Here is a 24,814-nt window from a genome sequence, read left to right as displayed (position 1 = left end):
ATCGTCGAATAATTTTTCCAGACTTCTCAAAGTCTCAAAAATGTATCGTATCTCTCTACTATTATCTGCTAATTGTCCAGCAATAATTCAAAATTGCATTACAAATAACGGATACGTACTCAAACTCCTAACTGCAAAAAAAAAACAAAATTTTCACGATCAAATTTAACGTTTGAACATTTGCATGATTTAGAAAAGCTACTGTCTCTCAAAGAAGAGATCGAGAAGAAACACCAGTGCCTTCAAATCGCTTACGAGCGACTATACGTAGATTACAACCAGGCCCAGGATAAGGTCGCGGAGTTGGAAGGTAAACTAGCGGAGTCCGACGCGCGGACACAAGCGGAAACCGTGTCTCGTTCCGTGGAGACCGACGATTTAGAAAGCGTGGACAAGCACGTACAGACGAGCGAGCCAGAAACGACCGAGAAGGAAGTCGACGGGAGTGTCGTGGAGGAATTAGTCGACAGGGTGAAAAATATTCTGAAGAGTACACCAGTGGAGCAGGTGCAGGGCGAGACGATCTTCGAGTCGTTGGCGAAGCAGTACGTCGAGATGAGATGGAAGAAGGACGTGGTGGAGAAGTGGGTGACTGAGCTCACCAGAGAACTGAAGGAGGCGACAGAGATCAAGGAGGATTTGCAGATGGAGTGTAACGAGAAACAGGCGCACATCGACACGCTGTTACAGGAAGTCGAGGATCTGAAATTAAACTTGCCGTCCATACCAGAGGCGAACGAGGAACGGGTCGCCTCGTTGGAGTCGGAGACCGAATCGTTGCACGAGGAAGTGAAGCGTCTTCAAGCGGAGAACGCCGCGCTGCGCAAGAAGAACGCGTTGCGAAAGAAGAACGCGACGCTGCGGGGTGCTGGTCTCAACGAGGCTCGTTTGAAGAACCAGAACCACGCGGTGGTCGCGTCGCGGAACAAGAAGTCCGCTAGATTGGAGAACATCCCGGAGGACATCGAGGACACGTTCAATTCGATGGAGAGTATGAACAGAAGGCTGCACGCGAGTCTGGACGAGAACAACGAGCTACGGAAGAAGATCAACGCGCTGGAGAACGCGGACAAAGAGACGCGTGAGCAGCTAAGAACGACCTTGGAGAAGTGTAAGAACTTGGACGAGAATATTCAATTTATCGAGGAGTTGAAACTCAACTTGGAGAAAGTCAAAGTGGAATTAGAAGCATCCACTTTGAACGTGAAAGAGCTGTCTTTGAAAAATGAACAGTTGGAGGTGGAGATTTCGCAGTTACGCGAGGATAATTCCAAGGCAGAGAGTAATGAAGCATTAAGGGATCTTGAAGCACAGCTAAGCAAAGCTATGCAGGAAAAAGACGACTTGGAGTACGATATCTTGAACATGAGAAAAGAATTGAACGAGGCGTTGAATCGGATAGACATGGAAGAGAATTACATATCGAGGCTGACTCAGGAGAATGAGAGTTTAACTAAGGAGAAGAACTCTCTGTTCGAACAGCTGACTGCCATTCAGGACGAATCCAATGATAAAATAGATCTGGTAAGTACGGAGAAATCGTTGTTGGAGCAAGAACACGTAGAGCTACAAGAGAAGGTGGTGAGCAATGAGAAAGAATTAAATGAAATTAGAGAACGTTTACGAGAGACGGAGGAGAGATACAAGAAATTAGAAAATGAATTTTTGTCGATGATCACAAGGACTGAGAAGCTTCAATTAGAAAATGAAAATCTGCAGAACGAAATAAAGAAACATCAAGATCTAAAGAACGAATTAGAAATTAGTAAACTAACCGAAAAATTAAATTCCATGCAGAATGATTACGCTCAATTAGTGAACGAAGTGGAAACGTTACGTCTGAAGGAGCAGGAGTTGATAAAGGTAGAAGAAAGCTTTACGGCGATTGTAGAAGAAAATAAAACTTTGAAGAACGAACAGAATGCTGTTCAAGATAATACTAGAAAATTAGAACGCGACGTAGCGTGTCTCCAAGCAGAGAAGAAGGAATTATTAAATCGTTTAAATGAGAATATCTGTGATAACGAAAAGCAACAAATTTTAGCTGTCCTAGAAGAGAGAACGCGGGAGAATGATGCCTTGAAGAGCGACAACCATAGACTGATGACAGAAATCATCAATTCGAAGAAGAAGCTAGAAGAGATCGTTGAGAGTAACACAGAATCAGCTGATATGGCGAAACAAACGATCGAAAGCTTATCTCACCTCGTCCACGAAAGGGACGAGGAAATCAAGAGCCTGAAAAACGCGGTTCAACTAGCCAAGAGCGATGCAGAAACGTCGGGACAGTTGGCAACCTTGAAGAACGAGAGGGACGAGCTCGTGAAGCTTGTTACCATCAAGCACAATGAGAGTCTGCAATATCACAGCGAAATCCAAAGATTAACGCTTCTATTAAACGAACGGACATCGCAGGTTCAAAGCTTATTAGCGGAAAAAGATGTGAATCTGTCCGAATTGAAGGAGAAAGACGCGCAACTTCTGTGGACGAAGAACGAATTGCAAGCGGTTCAGCAACGTTTAAGGAACGCCGAAGAGTCGCAGAACGGCGAAACATGCGGGATTGTGGAGCACTCGACGCAGACGGCGGAGATCTCGATCCTCACGGAAAAGTGCAACGCATTGGAAGCTGCTCTGATTCAAGAGCAATCGAACAACCGAATGCTACAGAATCAACTTGGCGAGAGTCAGAACAAAGAGGCGAATGCGGCGAAGGAGTTGGAGAGGCTACGAGCGCACTTGGTCGAGATGGAATCCAGCTACACCGAGGATGCTCTGCTCGCTGAAGAAGCCCGGAAAGAATTGGAGGCGAAGTTGCAGCAAGCTGAGGAGAAAGTGAAGAGCAGTTCGACCGCGTACACGTCCGCTAATATAAGGGCTAATCAACAAGTGGAAACGTTGCAACAGCAAATGGCGCTGATCGTTCAACAGAGGGATGATATACAGAGCAAGCTGTCCGCTGCTGAGGATAAAATTCTTTCGCAAGGCGCGTCCTTAACTAATTTACAGATTGTGTTGGAACAATTCCAGCGAGGTAATTTAGACTACATTATACTCTTTTTACGAGTACTATGCTTAGAAATAATACTATGCAAAGATTGATACTACAACTTTTCTGTTTATAATAATATTCGAAATTAGTTAAAATTGTTTCTTTTTTAGTTAGCTTTGCTTTTTATTGTGATCGAACTATTTCTTTTATGCATAACACAATTTAAATGGCCTACGAATGTTTACTCGAATATAATACGTCGAAATATGCAAAGTACAGCTTACATAATAGATTCAACATGCAAAAATACTTTTTCCTTTGTTAATGATAATCCTAAATGCTAAAGTGCACGATTTAAAAAAAACACAGAAGACCATAAATGAACCACGCAAAAAATTTATATGTGGAATACGTAAAAGACATAATTTGCATAAAATATGTAATATAAAAAATGCATTTCTTGCAGTCCTTCAATAACAAAAATTTCTTTTATCCGTTATTATCCTTAATAATGAAAAATATTAACGTCTGTTCATAATTTTTAGACAAGGAGAGAGATATAATCACGGCAACGGCAAGAATTCAAGCGAAACTAAACGAATCTTATGCAAAGAAAGAACAATTGTCCAATGAAATTACGAATCTTAAGGTATGTTCATATATGTGCATATATTATATATATACACATATTTAGCATCATTTGTCTAATAGTTAATGCGAAAACTATATATATTTGTTTCATAATTGTTAACAGGAACAATTAGCTGAAGCTAAAGAATGCTTACAAGCGGCATCCCGATTAAGCGAACAGCTTGATAAAAAAACAGAGCGTATTGAACAACTGACCCAAGAAGGTATTCGATTTTATAACTATTATAGAATATTATATTTGCCTGCATAGTGTTTTTTTCTTTTTTTTTTTACATCTCGCATGATTTGCATTTTTGGCAATTCAAATACCTCGACCATAATTTATCGATAGCAATTCACGCAATTCTTATACGTTCACGAAAGAAATTCGTATTCCTCAAATTTGCAAACAAAATCAGCATATACATTTTGTGTAATCAACTTTAAAACTAATCAGTTCATGCCATTTTTTGAAAATTATTGTTAAATGTAGGTAAATAATATGCATATGTGCTTCATTGGTGTGGTTTTAAATACCTGGGATTTTTGTGTATAACTTTTCATGCGATTTATAAAATGATATTAAAAATAATCATTATATGTAAACCAAGAAGATATTCCGCATACTTTAACTATTTAGCTAAAGTATTGCCTTGATACTAATTATTAAAATTTGCAATATAAACTGCTATGTAATATTAAATATTATTATATTGAGAATAATTCGTTGATTTTTTATATCGATTTTTTTATGCTCCATACAGCTCATTTTTATTTATATTTCAAAGTATATTTACGTTTATTGAATTTTGATGAACGAATTATTTTCGAATAAATAATATTTCCAATTATTTAAATTTGGTAAAGTAAAGTACATACTGTACTTATAAATTAAACTGTAAAGCTAATGATATGGTTTGATCATTCATTAATATAAAGTTCATAAATATATAATCGCACAAATGTTTCATCATATCTAATTTTGTGCTACATTTAAAACAAAAGGCATTAATATTGGAATAACATCTATTAAAATATGGGTATTCACCAAGAATGTGTTGAAATACTTAAAATCCCCCCTATGTATGAAATAGAAAAGCACATGTGATTAAAACTATGCAAAAGAATCTACCACTGTGACAATTTGCCTGTATATCAATACACAAAATACCACACGTTCTAATTACAATTTATGCACTGGTGAACCGGTTACACCCTACATTATTATCATCAGTTTGACCTGTGTGACCTGTGACTAATCAGCAAAAAAGCAAACACATAGACAATCCGGTGGCGTAGTCAAATATCAGCTGGTAATTCTGGGATTTTTGACAATAGCCCAGGATTCTTGCTGGTATCCGGCTACGTACTGGACGATCGCCTTAGCGCACTAAATCACATCTTCGTTGGTTCATGCATTGCCACTGGTGCTGGTACTATCTCCTCCTATTTTTCCAAATATATAAATCCTTATTTACTAACATAGAATACTACTAAATGGCAAAAGTGCAAAAGCCTGAAAGGAATTCAATTCTATCATCTGGTCTTTATTTATGTACAATTGTACTTTTTAATTTGTGTACGCTAATTGTTAATTATTATCTCAAATCATAAGTGGATATTCTTTGATATAGCTGCACTTGTCAGTTAGTTTGTTTTTGAATTTTGTACATCTGGACTGTTGGCACACATATAGTACAAAAGTTACGCGTTATATAATACTATGACCTTCTCACAATTCTTAAGAAAAGATGCTAGCACTACCATGAGTATGCAATACTATTCTACTATAAGACTAAGTCATGCAGATGATAGAATAATAACATTACATATATATGACAGTGTATGTATCTTTATAATCATTTCAATTGCATCTGTAATGATTATGCTAAATAGAAATTTGTAAACGAAGTACAAACGAACTGTGTAATAGAGTTTTTAATATAAATTGATTATTAAGCTTGACAATGAAATACCTCATAATGCAGATAGATCAAGAAATTTAGTTTTATGCATACTGGGGTAATGCATAATATATATTATAAACAAATCTATATAAAGATAAAATTTGGTAGCGTCAGAGTGGGTAATCTCATGCGGTAACTGTGAGTGTGAAAATTGTAAGAGCTCATATTACCTCGTGGGGTTTCCCACCCGTTACCATTATCCTACAGGGATGAGATTATGTAGTTACAAAATTTTCATTTCGCTAGTTATATCTTATAGCTTTATTATTACTACCAACTGAGTTGTAACTTATCTAATTGTTGTAAGAATTAGTTAGTAAATTTAAAGGTAGCATTTCTTTAACGCTAGTATTATTATACCCTATGTAAATGAAACTGTCACACATGTATGGCATTGATATTTCAAACTAGTTTAAGTCGAAAGATCAAATATTTGATCTTGTTCATAAAGAGTTAAAAGATAATTGTATTATAAGGATAGCTATATTTTAACATAGCATAATGTAACATACTAAAGTACTTACTATATTAATATAGCTTTCTTACTTCTAGTGGCATGAATTATAGTTTGCTAGTATAGCATGATAAATGAAGAATGCAGCATGAGCAACCAAGACATGGGTGTGAGTATTACATCAGGTACTGGTGTAATGTTCAGACAACCAGTACTTGTGTCATACTTACGCTCATGCCTTTTCAACCTTCGAATCTGCCAACTTTACGGCGCTGGAATGCACATGTATAGAAACGAAACATCCAACATGCTAAAAATTTTTTCTTAAACAGTCAATACTTCTATGGACATTACATTTTCAAATGTATTACTAAACGATAATATTGTACAAATTGTTACTCTATATTTAATAACTTTCCACTTTATTACGTACTCTTTTACATGTGTTACTGTCTATATTTATAGTGGATCGATTGACGAACCTTGTAAACACTGCCGACCGCAGAATAGAAGAAGCAAAGCAAAGTGGAGAGGGAAAAGTTGATAAGTAAGCATGTTAAATGTCTACATTTCATGCATTCACAAGTGGTACAGTTCTATTACGATTTTAAATTAAAATCTCAGAACGTATCCATTCCTTATTTCAGAATTGTACTAATTGTAAAAAAAATGTTTATTTTTTTCAGAACCCTTATTAAGAATCTTTTATTGGGTTACCTGTCTTCATCAGCAGCAGATAAATCATCAGTGTTGAGGGTATTCTCCACGGTTCTGGATTTCAACGACACGGAGAGAGATAAAGCTGGAATAAACAATGCAGCCGCTCAGAACAGTTGGTTTTCACGTTTAAGTGCCGTGTCTACGGTTCCTAACAAGGTGAATCAATTGTTCTTCTAGTAAATCCTTTGTCCTTCTCGTAATCCTTTCTTCTTCTCGTAAATCCTTTGTCCTTCTCGTAAGTCCTTTGTCCTTCTCGTAAATCCTTTGTCCTCCTCGTAATCCTTTGTTCTTCTCGTAATCCTTTGCTCTTCTCGTAAACCCTTTGTCCTTCTTGTAATCCAATGTTCTTCTCGTAATCCTTTGTTCTTCTCGTAATCTTCTGTTCTTCTCGTAAATCCTTTGGCACAACTATATAACACATCACAAGTAAAATTATTCACTGAAAAACACTTAAAATAAACTTCACCGCACTGCCTTCGCGTTACACAACACTCACGGTTTTTCACAATCGAAATGATAATGCGAGATATCGAAACGCTGAACCTCACTGTATATGTAATCCTCTGTTCTTCTCGTAATCCTTTCATCTTCTCGTAATCCTGTGATCTTCTCGTAATACTTCAATCTTCTCGTAATCCTTTGTTCTTCTCATAATCCACTGTTCTTCTCGTAATCCTGTGTTCTTCTCGTAATCTTCTGTTCTTCTCGTAATCCTTCGATCTTCTCGTAATCCTTTGTTCTTCGCGTAATCCTATGATCTTCTCGTAATCCTTTGTTCTTCTCATAATCCATTGTTCTTCTCGTAGTCCTGTGATCTTCTCGTAATCCTTTGTGCTTCTCATAATCCATTGTTCTTCTCGTAATCCTGTGATCTCCTCGTAATCTTCTACTCTTCTTGTAATCTTCTGTTCTTCTCGTAAATCCTTTGGCACAACTATATAACACATCACAAGTAAAATTATCCGCTGAAAAACACTTAAAATAAACTTCACCGCACTGCACTTCGCGTTACACGACACTCGCGGTTTCTCAGAATCGAGATGATAATGCGAGATATCAAACGCTGAACCTCACTGTATATGTAATCCTCTATTCTTCTCGTAATCCTGTGATCTTCTCGTAATCCTGTGATCTTCTCGTAATCCTTTGTTCTTCTCATAATCCATTGTTCTTCTCGTAATGCTCTGATCTTCTCGTAATCTTCTGTTCTTCTTGTAATCTTCTGTTCTTCTCGTAAATCCTTTGGCACGACTATATAACACGTCACAAGTAAAATTATTCACTGAAAAACACTTAAAATAAACTTCACCGCACTGCACTTCGCGTTACACGACACTCGCGGTTTCTCACAATCGAGATGATAATGCGAGATATCGAAACGCTGAACTTCACTGTATATGTAATCCTCTGTTCTTCTCGTAATCCTGTGATCTTCTCGTAATACTTCAATCTTCTCGCAATCCTTTGTTCTTCTCATAATCCATTGTTCTTCTCGTAGTCCTGTGATCTTCTCGTAATCCGTCGTTCTTCTCATAGTCTATTGATCTTCTCGTAATCCTTTGATCTTCTCGTAATCCTGTATTCTTCTCGTAATCTTCTGTTCTTCTCGTAATCCTTCGATCTTCTCGTAATCCTATGATCTTCTCGTAATCCTTTGTTCTTCTCATAATCCATTGTTCTTCTCGTAGTCCTGTGATCTTCTCGTAATCCGTCGTTCTTCTCATAATCCATTGATCTTCTCGTAATCCTTTGATCTTCTCGTAATCCTGTGTTCTTCTCGTAGTCTTCTGTTCTTCTCGTAGTCCTGTGATCTGCCCGTAATCCTTTGTTCTTCTCATAATCCATTGTTCTTCTCGTAATCCTGCGATCTTCTCGTAATCTTCTGTTCTTCGGCTAATCTTCTGTTCTTCTCGTAATCCTGCGATCTTCTCGTAATCTTCTGTTCTTCGGCTAATCTTCTGTTCTTCTCGTAAATCCTTTGGCACGACTATATAACACATCACAAGTAAAATTATTCACTGAAAAACACTTAAAATAAACTTCACCGCACTGCACTTCGCGTTACACGGCACTCGCGGTTTCTCACAATCGAGATGATAATGCGAAATATCGAAAAGCTGAACCTCACTGTATATGTAATCCTCTGTTCTTCTCGTAATCCTGTGATCTTCTCGTAATCCGTTGTTCTTCTCATAGTCCTGTGATCTTCTCGTAATCCGTCGTTCTTCTCATAGTCTATTGATCTTCTCGTAATCCTTTGATCTTCTCGTAATCCTGTATTCTTCTCGTAATCTTCTGTTCTTCTCGTAATGCTTCGATCTTCTCGTAATCCTATGATCTTCTCGTAATCCTTTGTTCTTCTCATAATCCATTGTTCTTCTCGTAGTCCTGTGATCTTCTCGTAATCCGTCGTTCTTCTCATAATCCTTTGTTCTTCTCGTAATCCTGTGATCTTCTCGTAATCCTTTGTTCTTCTCGTAATCTTCCGTTCTTCTCGTAAATCCTTTGGCACAAATATATAACATATCACAAGTAGAATTATTCACTGAAAAACACTTAAAATAAATTTTACCGCACTGTACTTCGCGTTACACGGCACTCGCGGTTTATCACAATCGAGATGCTGGTACGAGATATCGAATCGCTGAGCCTCACTGTATATGTTCTTCTCGTAATCCTTTCTTCTTCTCGTAATCCATTGTTCTTCTCGTAATCAATTGTTCTTCTCGTAATCCTATGATCTTCTCGTAATCCTTTGTTCTTCTCGTAATCTTCTGTTCTTCTCGTAAATCCTTTGGCACAAATATATAACACATCACAAGTAGAATTATTCACTGAAAAACACTTAAAATAAATTTTACCGCACTGCACTTCGCGTTACACGACACTCGCGGTTCCTCACAATCGAGATGCTAATGCGAGATATCGAATCGCTGAACCTCACTGTATATGTTCTTCTCGTAATCCTTTGTTCTTCTCGTAATCCATTATTTTTCTCGTAATCCTTTGCTCTTCTCATAATCCATTGTTCTTCTCGTAATCCTGTGATCTCCTCGTAATCTTCTACTCTTCTTGTAATCTTCTGTTCTTCTCGTAAATCCTTTGGCACAACTATATAACACATCACAAGTAAAATTATCCGCTGAAAAACACTTAAAATAAACTTCACCGCACTGCACTTCGCGTTACACGACACTCGCGGTTTCTCACAATCGAGATGATAATGCGAAATATCGAAAAGCTGAACCTCACTGTATATGTAATCCTCTGTTCTTCTCGTAATCCTTTCATCTTCTCGTAATCCTTTGTTCCTCTCGTAATCCGTTGTTCTTCTCGTAATCCTGTGATCTTCGCGTAATCCTTTGTTCTTCTCGTAATCTTCTGTTCTTCTCGTAAATCCTTTGACACAAATATATAACACATCACAAGTAAAATTATTCACTGAAAAACACTTAAAATAAATTTTACCGCACTGCACTTCGCGTTACACGGCACTCGCGGTTTATCACAATCGAGATGCTGGTACGAGATATCGAATCGCTGAGCCTCACTGTATATGTTCTTCTCGTAATCCTTTGTTCTTCTCGTAATCCATTGTTCTTCTCGTAATCCATTGTTCTTCTCGTAATCAATTGTTCTTCTCGTAATCCTTTTTTCTTCTCGTAATCCTTTATTCTTCTCGTAATCTTCTGTTCTTCTCGTAAATCCTTTGGCACAAATATATAACACATCACAAGTAGAATTATTCACTGAAAAACACTTAAAATAAATTTCACCGCACTGCACTTCGCGTTACACGACACTCGCGGTTCCTCACAATCGAGATGCTAATGCGAGATATCGAATCGCTGAACCTCACTGTATATGTTCTTCTCGTAATCCTTTGTTCTTCTCGTAATCCATTATTTTTCTCGTAATCCTTTGTTCTTCTCGTAATTCTTCTTCCTTCTCGTAATCCTTTGGTCTTCTCGTAATTCTTCTTCCTGCTCGTAATCCTTTGTTCTTCTCGTAATCCTTTGTTCGTCACGTAATCCTTTGTCTTCTCGTAATCCTTTGATCTTCTCGTAATCCTTTGTTCTTCTCGTAATCATTTGATCTTCTCGTAATCCTTTGTTCTTCTCGCAATACTCTGTTCTTCTCGTAAATCCATTAGCACATGTATTTAACACATAACAATTAAAGTTATTCACTTAAAAACACTTAAAATAAATTGTACTGAACTGCACTTCGCGTTACGCGACACTCGCGGGTTCTCACATTCGAGATACTAATGCGATATATCGAATCGCTGAGCCTCTCTGTATATGCGTATATAACACTGACAGTGAGTAGTAGTCAGTTATTAGTAGTCAATCAGTTGTAGTCAGTCAGTAATAGTCATTAGTAGTTAGTCAATTTTAAAATTATCATGACAAACAAAATATTTTAGGGATCTGTTCTTCGCGTTACGCGACACTCGCGGGTTCTCACAATCGAGATACTAATGCGAGATATCGAATCGCTTACCTCACTGTATATACGTATATAACACTTATAGTGTTTGTGATATGTAGTTGTTGGTCAGTCATAGAAATATCATATAATATTATAGTATATCATATAATGTATATGACAGAAGGATATGAAATTTAGTATACTAATAATTTTATTTTGTAGGACCAGGAAGCGTCCTTGTCAGCAGCATTCGTCAGATTTCTAGAGAATGAATCTAAGCCTAAGCCACAGTTACCTGCTCTACCAATACAAACATCGGTAAGGACTTTAACCTTTCTTATTTATCCTTATACTGTATCATGCTCTTCCTTTCGTCGTACTTAACAATTGTTTTGCTTCTCTAGTCTTTATCACGACCTGGCCACAGTAGACAACATTCTACGTCATCGACACAGTCTACGTCGTTACTTTCCAATGTCAACTTGCCAACATTCCCAGACTTTATTCCAGCCAGAAATACAGGATCTATTTTAAAGGAAGTATTAAAGGACAGCTGATATTAACATTTACGATACATTTTATGCTTTGTAAATTCTAAGACTGTAGTGAAAAGCAGTGTTTAAAGGAGTCGTTCATTTATTGAGTCACATTCAATAAGGGTATGTAAAGGAAATGATTGTGAGATTAATTCAAGTTAATTATTCTTAATTTTATAAAGGAAAACAAAAGAATAATCTGGAGAACTTAGTAATGAATTTATCAATTGGTTATTTATTATAATAATGCGTTATTTGTTTAACATGAGTTTTTCGGCATAAAAGAATAAATAAAAAAATTAATTCATTTAATGTTTGTAAAATCTTATTTGACAAAATATTTTACAACAAGAATTATGCATAATACTTTATGGTACTTGCAACACAAATTTTAATGTTGATAGGAAAATTGGATTTTACCAATTAAAAATAATCGAGTAATGTAAATCGATAGAAATGTGTTATAATGGTTGATAAAAGTGAACAAGCTTTGTGAATTCAAGATAATCCACAATTGCAATGTTTTATCAAAAGGATCGAGATAACAAATATTTTATCACAAATCATACAACGAAGGAAATAATATATATTTACAGTATTACATTTCTCATATATATTTTGTGCTGTTTGTATAGTTACATAAAGCGTTATTTTTTTCGATTGTTTGCCAAAATTAGGTAACAAGTTGTAATCTAATTTAAAATTGCAAATTTTATTTATACCTTTCTATGATTTTTGGGATCTATCAGTTAAATTACTTAAGCTGTTTGATTTAGATTTGCATCAATTCTGTATATAAAATAATATATTTAAAAAAATACAAAGTGGTGGTCTAGCAATAAATACTAAATTATAAATTAATATTGTTCATAGCATATAATATTTCAATTGTATTAACTAAAACTTTTAATAAGGATTTCAAATATATACAATCTTTTATCGAATTGCTTCTATTGCCTTCTAGATTTTATACATATAAAGATTATAAAAAAATTATTCTTTTATTATGTTTGTCTTTGATTTATTTTAATTTTCCCTTTTAGTTTTCATATCATTAAAACTTCCTACAAAATTATAAACATTTGATAGAAAACTTGGAACTAAGAAATTTGATGATCTACTGATGTGAATATACATTGGCTGCTGTTATATTTTGTGTATTTTATTTCATTTCATTTATTTATGTTGAAGTTTCTTTATATTCTTAGTGACAGTCAATATAAAATCATATAAAAAAATGTCAGTACGTACTTTCAACAGTTAGGTACTATTTAACAAAATCTACATTTAGTTATAATCTCAGAATTATATTCTAAAACTTACTTTAAAAATATTATACATACATACTGTGACTAGACATAGTGTTAAAAATAAGCTTGTATAAACTAAAATTATCAAATTACATAATCTAATATCTGGTTATTTTTTACTGAAGGACAAACTTCTAATTAATCTAACATTTTTATAATGGTTGAGGACATTTGGTCAATTTTAATAAAGGCAATGTTTTTATTTGATATAATTATCTTACATATTTTTAATGTTTAAGGAAGGGTAAAATAAGGGAAGATGAATTGTAATGAAAAAGATACAGATTTAAATTTTATGGAACAGTTTATTTGAAAAACCCTTAAATTATATTACAAAACTCAAATTATATAACAAAAAGTTCTTGAAAAATATGAAATAGTAAAATATGAATATAAACAGGAACACAAAGTTTATATTATATACAATCGCATATTTTTTTAGTCTTTACTTTCTTCTTTCTTCTCCTCCTTCTCCTCAGCATTCTCCTTCAACGCCGGCTTACCCGTCTTCTCGATCGTGATAGATCTTTCACTCAGGGTCTTTGGTTGGTCCTTCCTCGGCGCAGTGATGCTAAGTACACCATCGGTGGAAATGCTGGATGTTACTTGATCGATGTCGCATTGTTCAGGTATCAAATACTTTCTCGTAAATTGTCTCGAAATCCAGCCGTGCTCATCCTGTTTTTCTTCGTGTTTGCCCTCAACGATGACACATTTGTCAACGACCTTGACATTGATCTCCTCGGGTTTGAACTGTTGGACGTCCAAGATCACTTGGAACTTATCCTTGTCGGCTTTCACGGTGGATGTGCCGCCTCCTTCTGTCTTTCGCAGAAGTTCACCCCAAGGTCTGTAGTATATTAGAGGAGTTCTCAGTCTTCGCTCCCGGTTGGGCAAAATGTATTGCTCGAGGATATTTGGGCTCAGTAGTTGTTCAGGATACAGGCCCAGACCGAAATTCTGGTCCAATAGCCGATGAGGACGTTCCAAGTCTTCCCACCAGTCGGAGAACAGCAATGGCACGAGAGACATTTTTGATTAGATTTTTCTTGATGCTTGATACGTTGAAGATGACTTAATTGTAGACTTTTTTGAAGTAATACGCTTTTAACGCTCGTAGATGCTCAAACTCTTCTCTTGAGTGCTTGAAGTATACTGATGTCTTGCTTCGCGACGCTCGTATTTATATAGCAGCATGAGCTGACACTAGGTGGAGCATCCAGAACATTCTACATTCTCGAATATTTTCGAGAAAATACTATATTTCATGCATTTCGAAAGATACTTCTAGAAGCGTATATTACTCATGCATGTATGTGCCCTAAAATTATATGTAATAATTCCGTATATTAAGCAAAAATTGCAATTAGAGGACAAATTTTACTACGCAACCGCAGCACACCCGGCGGATATATAAGTACATATATGTGATGTATACCGGCGAAACCCGTTATGTTTGTTTACAATTGTATGTACATATTTTATTTATAAATGATTTTAGTTTTTTGAAAAAGTACTATTCAAGATATGTACTGCCAAATTATCAATTTAATTATACAGATCATTTAGACACATAATAAATATAGCATGGATTTTATTCTTTGACGTTTTGTGATACATTGCACATGTATATTCCTTTCGTACGTATTCGGATCATGAGTCGTATACCTTTGCTAATGTACTACGTACAGTATATGGAAAACAAGACGTGAATATGCAATAAATATGGATGTGTTTAAATAGAATTAATATTTTTTTTATATCGAATGTTATATGTAAAATAGATGTTAACATCGTCGAATGTCGTTCCACTACGGTGCTCAAATATCAAAATTTAAATGTTTTACAATACATAACAACAATTACATATAATACATATGCACATGTACACAATACATACGCATAATACACAATATTATATGGAACACGCGTTTCTTTAAAAATGGTAAATTGTTATGTTTACTCCTTTCATAATTTCAATCGCAAATACGACGTAGATAATACGTTTGTAGCAACCTTTTATTGATTTCTCATAAGATTATAATTCTTCAGAGAAAACAAACGAAGAAATTAATAACACTTTCATGAATCACTCGGTACAGTTTGTTTTTATTATTTTTATATAATTACAATTTTATATCGAATAATTGCAATTAAATAAATAAATCCATCAATAATTGAATAAGTATACCAGTTTGAATAAAGATATTAAATGCAAATACCAATAAAAAATGAATCATACTAAATAATTACATCATAATAGCAGAAAATTTTGAACAGACTGTTCTGCGTTTTTCTAGATCTTTCCGTAGACAATCGTATCAATGATAAAACACAATTTCTGTACACAAAAATATGATTATGACGAACGGTCAAATTACTTACTCGACGAAAGCGTTGTTGGATATTAAAGATACAAGATGAGTCATGGTAAACAATCGTGTTTAAAAATAGTACAATGTTTTGACGAAAAGTTCTACGTTTTTCTGGATATTTCTATGGATGATTCTAGATTGATAGTTCAATATATCTTTTTCCAATAATACCATAAGTATTCTGAATGGTGTACGTGTTATATTACGCGTATATTCTCTTCAGCAAAAGCATTTCTAGACATTAAAGATAAAAGCGTTTCGCGATAAAACGTTGCACTTCAAATGTATTTTTAGTTACACATGGAAACGTTGGAAGTAAAAAGAATGCGTCGTAGTTGATGCTCTAAGTTAAATTTTAGGTACATTAGAGCAATTTTATATGATTTTATACATTATTATTTTTAACGAAAGCATGCGTAATGTCAGTTTAATCTAGTTTTTCATTTCATAAGTAATGACGTAGGATTAAGAATTTTGAAATATTCCTGCATGGTTGACATAAAATATCTTCCTGAGAAAATGCTTACAAATGATTCCCACTACGTTCAATGAACTGTTACTTGTCTCACATAATATATACGTATGCATGTTCATCGTATCCTATTACTTTTTCAAGATTTGAGGTGAAGGTAATGTATACGTAAAATTAAATTAAAACTTTTTCTGGTTTGTTTATTTAATTCTTACCATATTTACAAATTTTATATAACTTATATAATCTAATTATTATTTAATTAATATATTTATATTTTAAATAATGTTTAAGTAAATATTACTGCGTGTATGTGGATAAAAACATCTATTAAATAGTTATTAAAAATTAATGTCAAGGAGTTAGTCATAATTTTGAATTATTGTTCTACAATTTAAACCTGAATTTCTAGTTTTGCGTCGCTACCGTTTCCTATAAGGAAGTTCTACTAGAGTGCTCTATACGTATATACAGGTATGTAACTATCTTAGTAGTATTGATCTTTCCTGCTCTAGTAACATACTTATCTTATATTGAATACAAACGTGTTTATTGTAAAATTGTAATCCAAACGTTATTATCTAGTCTTAGATGTATTAAATAAATAAATATGTCGAAGTAATAACTAATAAAAGGATTCTCTTCACCACTTCTCTTCACTATGTTCTTGCCATACGTTCTATTTTTGCACATTGCAGAATCAAACCTTCTCGGTGCTTCTAAGCTACCAGCTTCCATATGTTGGCTGCAAGCCCACATACTGCACTTAAGCTTATCGTACAGGTCAGCGTACTCCAAAAAATTCTAGACGTTTCTGTATGCAAAGAGTAAGGTGTTTTTTAAATACAATTACTAGTTTTTATAAAACTAATTTTTTTAATAGGACTAACTTATCGCAAAACTATTTTACACTATGAACAGTCATGTTTAGTTCATACCATGATCTTGTACTATTAAAGGTAGAGTATCCATATAGAAAATCTACTTTTCTTTAAATTTTTCCGTATGTTTTTACATAAAAAATATTATTAAATTGGATACCTAAATTGGTACGTATTCATTTTTCAAATAACATTTCGTGATATTAATATCATGAAATGTTATTACGAATAGTCTAATAATTAACATTTTATCCAACTAAAATTTTAATTAAAATACTTTTTACATTTTTATGTAAGTGACCCATGTTTGGGAAAAAGGTGGGAAGGAAGAAAAGTAACAGATAATTTTTATTTTAATAAAAAATAATAGTTTATTTTTTTTGAAGAAGACGAAATTAATACAAAACTTATTTTTTAAACATTTGTACTTGTCTTTGTACAGGACTTATTATATTACATTTAAAGTGAACTACATATGTATGTGTACAGTAGGAATTGTAACGGTTGAGATTTATTACAATTACTTAACTATAGAATGAGTGTGCGCGTGTGTATGTGTACGTATAACTAAAATGTGATTTATGAAACTTTAAGGGTGCCCTTTCTACCACGTTGATGCTGATGTTGCATCTGTTGCTGTGGCTGTTGCTGCTGCTGCTGTCCTCGTTGCGGTGTCTGCTGTTCTTTTTGCGACTCCTGCGTATCGTTTGGCTTGTCGTCGCAATTGGTCAAAGCCGGTTTGCCCGTGTATTGTATCTTTATGACCCTTTCGTTGGTGTCAGATTTTAGAGGTTCCTTTCTTGGTACCGCAATAGACAAGATACCGTCTGACGACAAACGTGTTTCTATTTTGTCAATGTTACATTGCGATGGTACGATGTACTTTCTGACAAATTGTCTGGAGACCCAACTATGGCCCTCCTCTTTTTCGTCGTGTTTCGCCTCGACAATAACGTTCTGATCTGACACTTTAACGTTAACTTCTTCTGGTGCGAACTGAGACACGTCCAAGGTCACTTCGAATTTATTTTTATCAGCTTGCACAGTTGACACACCGCGGCCCTGCCTTCTGTTTGAACTAGTTAAAAATGGATGATATCGTCTTCTGGCGCGCCTATGCGGTCGATAGAGCAGAACTTCTGTATTAAGCGGTTCAAGATCACTCAGAAGGTCTTCTGGATCTATAGTTGTGCCAAAATGTTGATCCCAAATGCGATGAGGTCGGTCAAGATCTTCCCACCAGTCGGAAAATAACATCGGTATCAGCGACATTATGTAACGGTTTCAATGTCAACTCGCAATGTCGAATATCAGATCAGATGTTCTCGCACACTTCGTATACAAGCAGTCGAAACGTTTTATCTAGTAGTAAATTACTAGAATTGCTGAACGTTCACAGTTAATATTACGCAATATACTTGAAATGCTGATTTATTTGCAGCTGATCATCCGGCCGCACCACTATGTCGTTCACATGTGAATCAACTGTCAGCAACCACGCAGTTCTCCTTTATACTACGTTGCGCATTGGGTAAAGTAGTGGGGGCACTGGCGCCGTACATTCGAGAATACGCTAGAAAACGCCAGAACTGTCCTTGAATGCAACCGGCTTTTTCGTATGGAAGGTCAGTTCTATTTAACAGACTCGTAGAGCGATACGTGAACTCGAGCCATGTTTTGTGCCTTGTTATCCATCAGTATCTACAACTGTTGATGGCATATTTTAAAAACAGGTTCCTCGGGACGTGCCAGTTTAAAAATGTCTACAAAGTGTCTAATAGAACATGCAAGCATTTTATTATAAGTCTCTATAAGTAATGATAAATGTTAGAGATGGTAATGCGAACATTACTTACTTATAAACGATCGTGTCTCTATAAGCATTATAGATTATAATCGAGCCATCGCAGTACACATATAACAATAAATATAAATAAATGTATATATATATATATATATTTTACTTATAAACATCATTTATAAAAGTTAAAAAAAAATTTGTATTACATTGCGTTATCTTATCACGCGTGAGTAATTGTTTACTATGTCGCATGGAATTCATATCATGGATTACTCAACTTGTTTTGATATCACAAAACCTTTTTAATGACAGGTGATGATATCGTCGAAAGATCGAGAAATTACATCAAAGAATTGTAAACAAATGATCGAATATGATAAATAGGGATATAATGTATGGGAACATTTTCCATTTATTTTCTCATGCATTACATTTTTTTATTTCCTTACCAGATGTAACGCAACATAGTTAAATACTACCTTGTTTAGAAATGAACATAATATTTTTGTTGTTATATGTATCTTGTACTCCACCTGGTGACAGTCAAACAGAAATTCATTGTACCATATGTACTAGAAACGTTCATACATTCATATAGACACTTGTACGTGTAAAACATAACATTTTAAAGAAACGTTCCATATGTGTATACGTACATTATATTGGAACATATATTAAAATTATTATGAGCGTGTGTCTTAATTTTTTGAGGTGTAAGGATATTTCTAAATATTAAAGACGTTATATTAATCGCTCGGAAGAATTTATATTAATGAGGAATAGGAAGGGAGGAGTCGAAAAATTACACGACCAAGTACTTTTAAATTTCTTTTATTATAAAATAAAGTAAAAAACTGAACAATAACAAAACTGTTACTAAGATTTATACAATACTCAAGTAATATTACACATCATCTGTACAAATAGTAACGAATTAGAAATATATTAACCTAAATATAGGAATACAATTAATTAAGTCTTATTTCTCAGGTTTTGGAGTTGTATTTTCTGTGGTTTCTTCGGTACTTCCTTCTGTGGTGGTCGTTGTTTCCTCTTTTGCCGTGTCAGAGCGGATCGCAGGTTTGCCTGTCAATTCAATCTTGATGTTTCTCTCGTTAGATTTCTTTTTTATCTCCTTGACCGGTGCCGTGATAGTCAGCACGCCATCCGAGGATATATTCGATGCCAACTGACTTTCATCCACTTGCTCTGGTAGCAAGTATTTCCTCACAAACTGTCTCGAGATGTAACCATGTTCATCCCTCTTCTCCTCGTGTTTCGCTTCTACCACGACTACTCGATCGACAAGTTTCACATTGATCTCTTCCGGTTTAAATTGTTGCACGTCAAGGATAACCTTGAACGTGTCCTTATCTGCAGTGATGGTCGATGTACCACCCCCATCACGGCGTAAAAGCTCGGCCAGTGGTCGATAATAGAGATCCAGAGCTAATCTGTTGCTCAATGGTGAGTACAGTCTGTCGATCGTGTTAGGTACAAACAACTGTTCAGGATAAAGTCCTGTGCCGAAGTTCTGATCCATGAGACGATGTGGTTGCTCCAAATCCGCCCACCAAGCAGAGAATAACAACGGTAATAATGCCATCATGAACTCTGGTTAATTGCTTCTTCTTGTACTTGAAAATCCGTTAATTTACGTGTCTAAACACACAGCAGAGTATATAATACGCTTTTGCTTAGCAATGCCTTCTGTGTCTGTGAATCAACTGGAGGTTTGGACTCTGCGACCGCTATTTATACGGAGCCGGCTTGCGTGTGGTGGTGTACTATCTACGTGGTAGACTTTCGAGAAATTACTGGGCCGAAAACGAAAATGTCATCGATGTATTTGTTTCGCGCATCGCAGCGTACACAGACGATTAAATGGTTAATTTAATTAACGTGAATGTTATTTTATTATGATATCCATTTGAATTTTAGTGCGTTTGCTCCAATCGCTCAACTACAGAGCTTTCCTATCCCTTTCTCTCTCAGCATTTCCAGTTCGTCGCGTGTTCTACTACCAGGCACCGTACGAACTTTGTAGAACGTTCGATGATTTTCGAAAAACAAAGGAAATTGTAAAATCATTGTTCTCTTTAACATAAGAATTTTCATTTCTGAATACTAATTTCAATTTTTTAATTATTTGTGGCGTTGTTCTATATTTAATAGCAATACTGGAAAAGAAAGTTAATATTATTGGGTCATCTTTCCGGAAATGTTTAGAATCATGTTGTAGATTAATCAGAATACAAAAAGCTTTGTTTTAAATTGATTTTACCATGACTGCTCCAATTGCATCATTCACGAATTACGTTATGCTGTACGTAAAGTCAACGTTATTTTATTATTCCAATAAAAATCGAACAAAATTCAGAAACTATACACTCTATTCGCTTTTTTTAACTGTCTTTAACTTTTGGTAATATTTCAAAGCAATCTTTTTGCGTAGATATTGTTAAAATTCGTAACATTAGTAAAGTCATTGATGAATATCAAATCAAAGCTACTATACTGACTACTAGATACTTCAATCAATGTGTGAAATACACAATTTAATAAATGTGACTATTGATTGTGTTTTTACTTTTTATTTGTGTTTCAAGCAATGAAATATCTAAAATACGTATTTGAAACGTTGTTATCATTCAAGCAAAACATTATTCAGTCAATATATTTGTACATGAACTAAATATAACTTTTTCTTTGATTATTTTGCAGCTTGAAGTTCATCAACGAAAAAGTTGTTGGAATATTCTTTTCGAGAAATTTCGAAAGTTCTACTATATCAGACCAATTTAAAGCTCTGCATTGCTGGATTGAATAATTCATATGTGTACATATAATTAAACAAGTACTGTGCACGGTGCACGTTTGTGTCAATTGTTGGCATTTAAACCAGAAAAAAAAAGAAAAACTAAATTTAGTTAATGGAATCTTCTAGAGCATGAAACCTCTCAAAGTATCTACAATTATTAAATAAAAGAGGATAACACTTTAAATCTATCAATCTGGAACATGTTATTTATTACACTTTAAGTATTTTATATCTAATCAGTAAAATAAAAGTTTAAATATAGTAACATGCAGTCAAGATATTAAACAGTAACTATTTTGTAACAAAATGATAAAGTATCGAATATCATTTGACACTTATATGATGTATGAATTTGTATTTTTAGAATGATATTAATAATTCTGTGCTGGAGATCATCAATATATAAGTAAATTTTGACATCGCCATTTGTAATTACCTCATCCTTAAGTAAATGAAAAATTCATCGGGTATGATGATAGGTATTGAAGAATCAATGAAAGTTCAACGTCCGGGATGTTATGCTCAAACGTAGCAAAACGTTACGGGGTCAATGTTTCTCGCAAGTTCTCGTCAATCAATAAACGTGCGCAAGTGCATTACTTAGTTCTAGATATAAAACACCTATGTTATGCACTTGGTTTTTTGGAAATGGAAATTATAAATATTGGTTAATCAAAATTTAGTATAACGTATACGAACGTATAACGTACGAACACATAGTGTAGGATGACTTGTATTATTGATCGATGAATTAAATGTTCCAATTATTGTATTATAGATACACAGAAATATAGATTCATCATTCAATATGATGATTAATGTTTCTATTTAAAAACGGCATAATAAAAATATATCTTCACTATACAGGTATTATATCACTCAATTATGATGAAGTAATGATACTGTGTAGCTGATGCAATGTTTTCAGACTTTAACAGTACGTAAGGTTGATGCAACTTAACAGAAATTTTTGATACAATGCAGAAAATTGATCTAAAAATGTGTAAAACAAGGTTTTATGTATTGTATCATTTCCGAATGATAAGCAAGTTCAGATGTAACTTGGAGATGCATCATTTTACATTTCAACGCAATTCATTGTTTAATTTATTATTTGACTCAGAAATATCAACTTTTAACAAGAATACATTAATCTTTCTTTAAATTCTAGGATATACACAGGGGATTAGTAGTATTACAATAAATAAAATACATTTCCTCAAATTCTTCGAGTTTGCGTAATCTTCGCGTTCGCAATATATTTCATAATATATGTAATTATAAATTAAAAATAAATAAAAATTGGCATTTTCTGAAGTGTTTTGTCTTTGACGCTCATTTTATCACGTTTCTCCAAATGATACACTATTGAACAGGCAACAACGAGTATAAAATAGAAGCGTAACGATTACAAAGAGAGTCAAAACGTTTTGTACGAAATCACTTTATTTCCTGCTAAGTGTTTACCTTTACATCTACGTATATTTGTCCTGTCGATCATAACACTAACTTGTTTATATTTTTCTAGAAGTTTCCAGAAAAATCGCGGAACACTTTAGAACTTTCCTACGCGCCTAAAGTTCAGATCGGGTATATATAGTCTCATCACCGCCATGCGCCTTCAGTTCACAGAGATCGAGCGACGAGTGCACACGTATTCTCGTAAGATTGACGAAGTTAATCTCCTATTTGCGAACTAGTATTAATAAAAAAATAAATTAAAAGATGAGACGAGGTGTGACGTTAATCCCAAGATTATTTTCCCATTGGTGGGAGACATTGGAGCAATCGCATCGGTTGCTCGACCAACATTTCGGCAGAGGATTACGACCGGATCAGTTGTTTGCATCATCATTTGACAGATCACCCTTTAAACAATTTCCACTGAGCTTTTACAGACCATGGGCAGAGTGGGAACGAGAAGACGACAATGGTTGGTCTATAGTGAAAAACGATAAGGATAAATTTCGGGTAATACTCGACGTACAGCAGTTTAAGCCAGAAGAAATAAATGTGAAAGTTGTTGACAATTTCATCGTCGTAGAAGGTAAGTGCGTTTAACGTGAAACATTTATTTGAACTGATATCTGAGTGAATAAATGAAAACGAAACAGCCAAATATTGCATCATTCTTTTGTCACATGTGCGTTGCTGTCATCGAGTATGTCATTTAAACGTTAGCATATATATTACATATCATCTTTAATGATTTCAGGAAAACACGAAGACAAGGAAGACGACCATGGTTTAATATCCAGACATTTCATCAGAAAATATATGGTGCCAGATCAGTGTGATCCTGAGAAAGCGTCAAGCAGTCTGTCCGCGGATGGCATTTTGACAATATCAGCGCCGTTAAAACCAGAAGCGATCCAGAACAAACGAGAAAAGGTCATAAAGATCGAACAGACGGGGAAGACGTTAGAAGATGAACCTCAGAAAATTAAGCAGAATGAATAAAATCTCGTCGATCCACTTTTGTACTTGTACATATAGTATTTTGAACTTTTTTTTATTTTATAACATGCACATCAAAGACTGCAGATAGGGTATAGTTTGTATGTCGAAAACAGCGTTGTATATATGTATGTGTGTGTGAATAAATAATATTTAATAGAGTAAACATTGTATAATCTCTTTTATTCCTTACCTAATTTACGTTGAGCGTAATGAAGTTAGATTTGAATTTATTTTTCGCGATACATCTAGGCAGTGTTACCAATCGTGAAACCAAAATTTCCTCATAGGAACGGTGATAAATTAAGAACGTTTACTTCAAAGATAACTATAGAGTTAATATTTTTAAATGTTTCTTTAAGTAACTTGGAGAGCAGAATCCATGTTTATACCATTCTTAATCTATATAACTGTAAGAATAGTTTGAATCTTAATTAATATATGTACGCTATGCGTACGTTACGGTTACGACTACATTTCTACTGTTTCTTACGTACATATTACTGTAACATTAGTACAACATAATTAACGGTTATGCTTCGTAATTTTGAAAGAGATAGGAAATAAGTAATCTGTGAATGTTTTGAATCAATAAGTGTTGAAATAGAATTCATTCCTTGGATTAAGTGGTTCAGGGAAGATACTATCGCTTTGCATTTTCAGTAATTGCGAATTGCGTATAACCGATAACTTGTTATGCAACGTTTTACAAATGATATTTGTAGAATTGAAAGTACGACAATAAAAAGGAAATAAACATATCCTATCTAAGAAGTAAAGTATATTTGTGTTGTTTGCTCTGCTCTAGAGAATAACCTTAACGATCATGAACAGTTACATTGGAATTTGCATTATAACGTTTGATGCGAGGTTGTGACCAATTTCTGCCTAAAATAGCTTATGCGATTCATGTGCGAGGACATTAAATTTGAAAAAAATGAAATAAAAAAGATGCATGTATTAT

At 34.5% G+C, this 24,814-nt stretch overlaps 3 protein-coding genes and 2 pseudogenes across 4 annotated transcripts in view; 2 read left to right on the top strand and 3 right to left on the bottom strand.

Annotated features, from left to right (window-relative positions):
- LOC143423181 (uncharacterized) overlaps positions 1-11,824 on the top strand; it is a 64,335-nt gene extending 52,511 nt beyond the window's left edge. For both annotated transcript variants that reach the window (XM_076894307.1, XM_076894308.1), the window contains 7 exons: positions 194-3,034; positions 3,538-3,641; positions 3,747-3,846; positions 6,509-6,590; positions 6,730-6,919; positions 11,420-11,515; positions 11,602-11,824. In XM_076894307.1, the coding sequence (XP_076750422.1) occupies positions 194-3,034; positions 3,538-3,641; positions 3,747-3,846; positions 6,509-6,590; positions 6,730-6,919; positions 11,420-11,515; positions 11,602-11,754 (3,566 nt within the window). In that variant the 3' untranslated portion in view covers positions 11,755-11,824. The remainder of the gene's footprint in view (positions 1-193; positions 3,035-3,537; positions 3,642-3,746; positions 3,847-6,508; positions 6,591-6,729; positions 6,920-11,419; positions 11,516-11,601) is intronic.
- Positions 11,825-13,328: 1,504 nt separating this feature from the next.
- On the bottom strand, positions 13,329-14,201 carry LOC143423182 (protein lethal(2)essential for life pseudogene; annotated as a pseudogene).
- Positions 14,202-17,159: 2,958 nt separating this feature from the next.
- LOC143423114 (protein lethal(2)essential for life pseudogene) lies at positions 17,160-18,266 on the bottom strand (annotated as a pseudogene).
- A 1,138-nt stretch (positions 18,267-19,404) lies between these two features.
- Positions 19,405-20,186, bottom strand: LOC143423044 (protein lethal(2)essential for life). The gene has a single exon (XM_076894095.1). It carries the CDS (start codon positions 20,179-20,181, stop codon positions 19,552-19,554), a length of 630 nt encoding a protein of 209 aa, XP_076750210.1. The 5' UTR covers positions 20,182-20,186; the 3' UTR covers positions 19,405-19,551.
- Positions 20,187-23,005: 2,819 nt separating this feature from the next.
- On the top strand, positions 23,006-24,016 carry LOC143423115 (protein lethal(2)essential for life-like). Its single transcript, XM_076894206.1, has 2 exons — positions 23,006-23,440; positions 23,609-24,016. Exons 1-2 carry the CDS (start codon positions 23,119-23,121, stop codon positions 23,851-23,853), a joined length of 567 nt encoding a protein of 188 aa, XP_076750321.1. The 5' UTR covers positions 23,006-23,118; the 3' UTR covers positions 23,854-24,016.
- Positions 24,017-24,814: the final 798 nt, after the last annotated feature.

Source organism: Xylocopa sonorina, chromosome 4 (assembly GCF_050948175.1).
Source record: "Xylocopa sonorina isolate GNS202 chromosome 4, iyXylSono1_principal, whole genome shotgun sequence".
Lineage (NCBI taxonomy): Eukaryota > Metazoa > Arthropoda > Insecta > Hymenoptera > Apidae > Xylocopa > Xylocopa sonorina.
The sequence above is the reverse complement of the archived record's forward strand: the minus strand, read 5'-3'. Positions and strand labels throughout refer to the sequence as shown.